Source organism: Argopecten irradians, chromosome 3 (genome assembly GCF_041381155.1).
Source record: "Argopecten irradians isolate NY chromosome 3, Ai_NY, whole genome shotgun sequence".
Classification (NCBI taxonomy): Eukaryota; Metazoa; Mollusca; class Bivalvia; order Pectinida; family Pectinidae; genus Argopecten; species Argopecten irradians.
The window spans coordinates 20671477-20679890 of NC_091136.1; the positions used below are offsets into that span (position 1 = coordinate 20671477).

Below are 8414 nucleotides of genomic sequence, written 5' to 3' on the forward strand. Positions count from 1 at the left end.
TTTGTAGCCCTTCATCCCAGCATGTCGTAGGTCCAATATCAGGTCTCTAGGCCTCTTAGTTACCAATGGTATTGACAAGAAGTTGTTTAAAAATTTTACCTATTTTGACCTGTGATCTTTGTGCTCTTTATCCCAGCATGTCAGAGGCCTAACAATAGGTCTCTAGGACTCTTAGCTATTGGCAAGAATGATGTTGAATGAAGATCAAGGTCATGCTTTGAACAAATGCGGTAGTTCTTCACTTTGGACTAGACGTGATAGGAATAGCTTGATAGAGAAGATCATGTCAAGTTTATTGACCTTTTTGATTGGATGATATATAAAAAACAGTCAGCTCCATGATGATGAATACGGTATTTAATTAATAAGCAAATTCTGCAGAAATATCAATCACTTTACCAAACACCAGGAATTAAAATTCCAGCCTCACTTGGCTAGGCGCATTATTGTCTCAGACATAAGAGTTTTTGATAACCTAGAGGTTAACTTGGCAATCCCAAGCACCGTTGAAAGAACAACTGTTTTAGCTATTACATTCTAATGAGGTCGCTTTGACTTCTATCATTACAGTTCAAGGCATAAGACTTTGTATAGAGCTACATTAACTTGAGTAAATGTTTGAAGGTCTACACAAGAATTCAGAATTTAGACTCAAAATAAGTTTTTAAAGGGACAATTCACTCAGACTTATTCTTTTACATAACCAATAAGCAAAATATGGCATAAATGTATTGTTCTATATTTCTTATGAAACATATAACACAAAATATTGACAAATTTCACGTCATTGTTACGTATTATAATTAATACCATTGTAATTACAAATCGTTGATCAATACGATTAAGCAGGTACAATATGTACACTGTACCCATATCCGAGCCAAAGTCAAGCACGTTAAACAAATGAACTACATAACCACTGTGGAGGTGATAAAATTATTTTTAAGGCAAGACAATTCACCTAACACCTCACCTTGAGCAGTTCTAGACAAAAGTAGCATTACTCTACGAGCAAGGGACAGGGTTCGGCATACAAGATGTTTGACCACAATGTGTAATGGCGGACAATGAGTGAGTTTGAACACTCCACACGCATTTCACCACCATAGGCTTTTCTAGCATATCACAGTAAAACCGACTGATCTAATTTCCATTAGAACTGGATTTTTTCTGATATATGTACAAATTTTAATGTTCTCTTGGACTGAATTGTCCCTTTAAACTTAAAGAGCATTTGAATTTTAAGTGCACGCTAGAGAAGTAAGCTTTGACAATCTTCATATCTAAGCATGGAAATTTGCAAAATTAAATTTTTTTCATTTTAATCTTCTATTTGCTCTAGGAATTCCATGTTCTGTGACTTTAGTTCTTTATGTTACGCAGTAGTTCGACTTGAGTGTTTCTGAAGTAGAAGACTAGTGTTTTTATGAAGTAGTTCCATATTGTAAAGTACATGTAGTTCAACTTTACATTTTAACATTGTGCAGTAATCAGACCCTTATTTTACATCTGTAAAAGTTTCAATATTCTTTAGTAATTAACAAGTTTCTGTAGTAATCAAAGTCTAAGCTTTCACATTCCGTAGTTTTTCATACTCAATACTTTGTCTCCAGTTTTTCACATTCTGATTGTGATTATTAAACTCTAGCTTTTCATATTCTGCAATAATTTGATGCGACCAGCTTCATAGTCATCCTCATCCACATTCACCAGGAGCTTTATTGCCTCATGTCCAACTGTTTGTTTTAGAGATTCTGTAACAGAAAACACAATCAACTGACCGATACATATACAATTAACTGACCGATACATATACAATCAACTGACCAATACATATACAATCAACTGACCAATACATATACAATCAACTGACCGATACATATACAATCAACTGACCAATACATATACAATCCACTGACCAATACATATACAATCAACTGACCAATACATATACATGTACAATTAACTGACCAATTCATATACAATCCACTGACCAATACATATACAATCAACTGACCAATACATATACAATCAACTGACCAATACATATACAATCAACTGACCAATACATATACAATCAACTGACCAATACATATACAATCCACTGACCAATACATATACAATCAACTGACCGATACATATACAATCAACTGACCAATTCATATACAATCCACTGACCAATACATATACAATCAACTGACCAATACATATACAATCCACTGACCAATACATATACAATCAACTGACCAATTCATATACAATCCACTGACCAATACATATACAATCCACTGACCGATACAAATACAATCAACTGACCAATTCATATACAATCAACTGACCAATACATATACAATCAACTGACCAATACATATACAATTAAGTGACCGATACATATACAATCCACTGACCAATACATATACAATTAACTGACCGATACATATACAATCCACTGACCGATACATATACAATCAACTGACCAATACATATACAATCAACTGACCAATACATATACAATCAACTGACCAATACATATACAATTAACTGACCAATACATATACAATCCACTGACCGATACATATACAATCAACTGACCAATACATAAACAGAGTATATTAACTTTATTTTACATTGATTTCAAAACTAGTTATATAACTTATAATACAAATGACTATTGATGGCCTGGTTAGGTGAATGGCTTCTATTGATTTGGCCATTAATGTTGGTAACTACATACACTGTACAAACCATGCCACCTGATCACCTATTCCAATAGTATAAGACATTGATATTGAGAAACTTCTGATAGGCAATATTGACAATGTAATGATCAAAAGATTGTTGGAGTACCAACTGAAATGTCTACCATACTAGCGAGATATGACATATACACTATCAGAAACGTATACACATAGAGATTGGAAACTCCTTCTTTGTCTTTGTTGACGGCAGCGGGACCTCCGATTTATAGGCATTTCCCTTGGCTAACTACTTTTAAGTGTATTCATTTAAACATGATATTTTTGCATCAAAACAAAGTTTAAACATTATATCATGGTTTGATGTGACTGGTTTTCATGATTGATTGATGTTATCTAATATGATTTTTGAAAGCATGAAAATCAGCAATTTTACCTGGTTTTTGGAAAATCAGACATTAAAAACCGGAAGTGCATTTTGTTTTACTAATACATAAGTTAATATATTATTTTTCTATCCAAAATCGTACTCAAACCATCTGAAAATTGTTGAACTTTTATAACATATCAAAGTTATTCTGCTGCATATAAGTATTTAAGTTTATTTAAAAAAAGTTTATTTAAAAAACCCTAAGAACATACAGAGGTACATCTGCCGATCATAAAAATGGCGGAGGATACAATCTCTATGTATATATGTTTTTGACACTATCAAATCTTGGTTTATTGAAACATGGTCAATAATTTAAAAACACTTGTTTTCTTGTTATAGGTTTAAAATGCTAGACACATCATCAAAATGAGTTATATATAAAAAGCATCACCTCCTTACCTGTGAGAAAGACCCCTTTCAGGGCCTCCAAAAGGGATCCATTTATGTAGTCCCGCCAAAATGCGTCTAAGTAGGTCAGGTCAGAGAACTTGATGTCACACACAATAGAACCAAGGTCATGTGACTTGAGCACTGTGCTAGCTTGCATGAATTTCTCACACTGTCGTTCTACCACTGTTGGTTTGTTTGAAAACACATTCCCTTCCAAGGTACTTTCCTGAAGGCTTACCTCTGCACGAACACGGAGACGAATATCTGAAAATAACAAACGTAGGAGTATCAAAAGAGGATACAGATTCAATCTTCTTTAGAATTTATTCAGCTGTATTAATTGACACACCATTATCAGGACTATTTTTTTCATATATTTTTGGTAATATGAGTTATATTACTGCTGGCTCATTCCAGTTTGAACTGTACAATACATGGTATGCACTTACCACAGGTAATAGTCTCCTTCTTGCTGTCCGTTCCAGATTCCGAAGAGTTGCTAGACTTTGAGAAGTTAGTCTGGTCCACAGCATGACTAGAATTGTCAGTACAGTCTGGTTGTACTGTGTCACTGGTCCTGCCTTCCTCTGTTGGTGTCCTGCCTTCCTCTAATGGCGACCTGCCTTCCCCTGATGGCGTCCTGCCTTCCTCTGGCGGTGACCTGCCTTCCTCTGGCGGTGACCTGCCTTCCTCTGACGGTGACCTGCCTTCCTCTTGTGTATTACTGCTGTTCATATCACTAGGTAGTCTCTCCTGTACTGTTGAGTCAGCAGATACATCATTACTACTACCAGATCCTCTGTGGGACACATCAGTACTAGTACTGTCATGGGCCTTAACTACAAAGATACAAGTCAAGGCTTACAAAATATATAAAAATTCAATGGAGACAGAACTGATGTTTTACTAAATGACCTTCTAGTCTATCTAAAACAATAAGACAAATACTGTTAACATTTGGAACTAAAACAGCATTTCATCACTAGTATATGTAGATGCGATTAAGATACAAGTAAACTCTATATATAACATCTTGTCTTTTCTGTGGACATGCAGGCCAGTATCTCAGCACACATATATATATATACTTTTTCTGAAACAGGTGCTTGTTGCTGGTACTATATTGCATGACTTTTCTGAAGGTAATTAAGGCATTTGAACACCGGATATGTATATAGAGACCCACAAAGTACCAACAAGATACAAGGACAAATTAATAAGTATACGACTTATACCTGCCCTTCAACATTCTATGATTTTCTTTCATAACTGATAAATTACTAAAGATGTTAATTGTTCAATTTAAAATAAATAGGTTGACCAGTTACATATACATACATACATACCTGTATTTCTCTCTGTGTCTTTTCTCCTACGTTTGTGACAAGGTGAGGGGGTATTATCACAACTAGCTCCAGAGCCATCGGCCGAGTCACCAGATCTTTGCCTCTTAGATCGAGTAGACATGGCAGGAACATCTATAGATAAGCTTTTTTGTGGACTTGTTTTACTGGATGATGAAGGACTTGATGAAGAACTAACTGAGGTCAAAGTTGAAGAGGTTACAGGTGAAGTTTGACAATTTGAGCCTGACAACTGAGAGTGAACACTGCCTGGAGTATCTGATATTTGCCTATAGGACCTAGGGTTATTGTTATGTTGACTAACTGTAGTGTCCTCACAACACTGATCACTGCCCCCAACAACTCCACATTGGGATTGGTCACTTTTCTTTTCTCTGTCATCAATCACTTCTGTGTTGTAGGGGGTGACTCGCGACTGCTGATGACTGAAGTGGGACTCCAAGTAATCACATATCGGGTCCCGTCTCACTAAAGGAAAACAATACACAGATACATAAATTACATCTTTCAATATGTTTCAATGCTTTCATCCAAAATACTCTTTCTTAAGGCTCCCTACCCCCTCTGTGCATATACATTTGTATGTACCACTATCAAATAAATACACATGCTGCATTGGTGGGTAGTTTCTGATACTCAGTCTACGATATATCATCTCACCACATCAGCTAATCATACAATTCTAAGCGCACTATAGACATTTCTTCATTTGCAAATCTTCTAAATGGACTCAATTCTAAATACCTGTCAGATGCTCAACATCAGTTTAGTATATATTTTTAGTAAACAATATAGTGTTGGGAACTGGTATCAACATTGATGAACAGATATAATTGGTTAGTGTCAACAGATCAATTTTCGATTGAAATATTAATCAGTTATCTAGATTTAGTCTAATGTTACATACCTAAATATATAATTTAATTTTCATTGTTGTGGAAAAAAATTCTCCAAATACCAAATTACTATCTCTTTTTGATTCCGGGCTATAACTCAAAAACTGTTCATAGCAGCTCCTTGAAACTTTCTGCATACATTGATCTGAGACAAGGTAAACCGACGATGGTGTTTTCACAACACGGAACAATTAAAACAAGCACTATCATATCCATTCACGTCTTTGTGTCAAAGCTACCATCTGATAATAAGACGCCTATGAGAGTTTTATCTGTACTGAAGACTGACAGGTTTTCACATGTAAATGTTTTGTGAATACTTTTCACATGATCATAAACCCTGCCTCCATTTCGTTCCCAGTAAGGTCTGTGGAACTATATTTCTGTCGCAGTAAAATTTTGTTTATCATTCATTATAGGTAATCAAAAACTTGCCATATTTGGAGCACAAGATTTTCTAACAAGAACTATCATGGCGGCCAAATGAGTCATATGTGTGAGCCATTGAAATGTGCTTATAAAAATAGACATGGAGGTGGATAAATAAATGATCAGTTTATGTTAGAAATGTTGGATATTGCACTGCAGAATTAATAATCACAAATTTACTCGACATCATTTTCACCGCTGGATATTTAGCTACACAATAATTGATGGACCGGAGTCGTAGAGCTTTCTGACATCTGCCGTCTATCGTTTAGAACTACATGTACGTCATCACTGATTACTAACAAAAGGTTCTCTACAAATTAAACTGGACACCTGTATAAACCGAAAAAATGGACTGGTCCCGTTAAAATCCGGTTTGAACAAATTATACTACTGTATACTGTAGCTCGAATGGAAATTTTATAGTTTAATCGATAAAGATAAATGGTAAAGTATTTATTAACGTATTTATGTATTGTATTTCATGACCAACACTACCCCCCCCCCTCCCTCCTCCCTATTTGTGAAATACTCAATATATTTCGTATTTCATGAATATCATTTTCAAAAAAAAATATGTATACCTGTTTTCCTGCATCTAAGATGTACGTATTGCGATAAGTCATGCCTGTTTATTATTCTTAGAAGGTCCAGAACGTTCATGAAATTTGACTCGGATACCAAATTCATTTTCTCCATGCACAACAAAAAGCTGAACCCATCATTAACCATGGACGTCATCTCCTCGGATATCAAACCCGCACAGAAGAACTTAAGAAACTTGATGTCATTCTCGGTCATTTGATCGCCTACAATATGGAACATTTCGTGTAGAGACATCGACATATAATTCTCGTCCACATCGTTTGCTGGGCTGTCAGAATTAGTCGCCATTTTGTATGAGATGTCTCTCCTCCTACATCTAGCACGCTTTACTTCCGCTGTCTTTCGTTTCAAGCGTTTCAAGTACACAAACATTAAAGAAATTCTAGTTTTCTCCGGGTCACTGATTATATTCCGGAAAATGTTGTACCAGGAACAAGTTAAATTGTTTTAATGCGCCGTTAAAAAATAATAATACAAATACAAAAAAAAAAAAAAAAAAAAAAAAATGACAGAAAGTAAGAAAAATAGAAATTAGTATTAATTAATGAATTTGTCTTTTCAGTATTTCTTGATTATTCATATACTGTACATTAGAGTGTATCACATGACCATTCTATTCATCTTAGTTGGTTGAATAAAATTCATATGGCAGTTTAAATAGTGATGTAAAGAATTTTCTTTAACAATATTCTAAAAAAACAATTAAGATATTCAAGGCCCACTACCTTTCCAAAACGGCTTTAATTTAAAAAATGGTATGTAAAAACGAGAAAAATAATTTTGTAGAGTCACAAAAGTTATTAACTTACTGTTTATACTACATGTACCATCACCTTCTGAACAATTTGATTCAAATAAATAAAATGTTAGTTTTCATACTGCGGGTCGTCTTTTTGTTTCCCGTCGTCGTCCTAAATACCGTGCGGTAGTTGATTATTTAACTGTGCCAGAAGGAACAGCGAAATGACTCTCCACTGTTATATTAAATATGTTGCACAGGAAACCTTGCATATGTTTGGTGTTGTAACCTCTTCTTAGGCTATCGGTATACATATGTTTTCCGATGTTATTAATGTTTTTAAGAAATTTAAACTCTATGTTTTGCTCCGGAAAGGTAGTGGGCCTTTAACCTCTAGTCTGACCTTGACATTGACCTTGTTCTTATCAAATATAAAGTATCTTGACATCAAAACTTGTAATTAGTTGACTGCTGTCATATTGACCAATTTAATTATCTTACTGATAGGGAACATTAGTGAAAAAAGATTGCCACTTCTTCTAAAAAGCACTGCAGACACATTTCTTTTTTAGCTGACCTGCCCGAAGAGCAAGTGAGCTTATGTTATAGTGTGAAGTCCATCATCCATCCGTCTGATGTCAACTTTTCCCTTCTCCAAGGGGCCGCGGTGTCCGAGTGGTTAAGATGTCTCGACATATTACCACAGGCCCTCCACCTCTGGGTTGTGGGTTCCAATCCCATGTGGGGCAGTTGCCAGGTGCTGGCCACTGGTTGGTGGTTTTTTCTCTGGGTGCTCCGGCTTTACTCCACCAACAAAATCTGGCACATCCTTACACGACCCTTGCTGTTAATAGGATAATG

The 8414-nt window shown here is 35.4% G+C and overlaps 1 protein-coding gene across 1 annotated transcript; it reads right to left on the minus strand.

The window, feature by feature from the left end:
* Positions 1-339: 339 nt before the first annotated feature.
* LOC138317804 (death effector domain-containing protein-like) lies at positions 340-7546 on the minus strand. The gene is made up of 5 exons (XM_069259708.1): positions 6793-7546; positions 4866-5351; positions 3969-4358; positions 3529-3783; positions 340-1754 (listed from the first exon to the last, which is right to left on the minus strand). Exons 1-5 carry the CDS (start codon positions 7184-7186, stop codon positions 1645-1647), a joined length of 1635 nt encoding a protein of 544 aa, XP_069115809.1. The 5' UTR covers positions 7187-7546; the 3' UTR covers positions 340-1644.
* Positions 7547-8414: the final 868 nt, after the last annotated feature.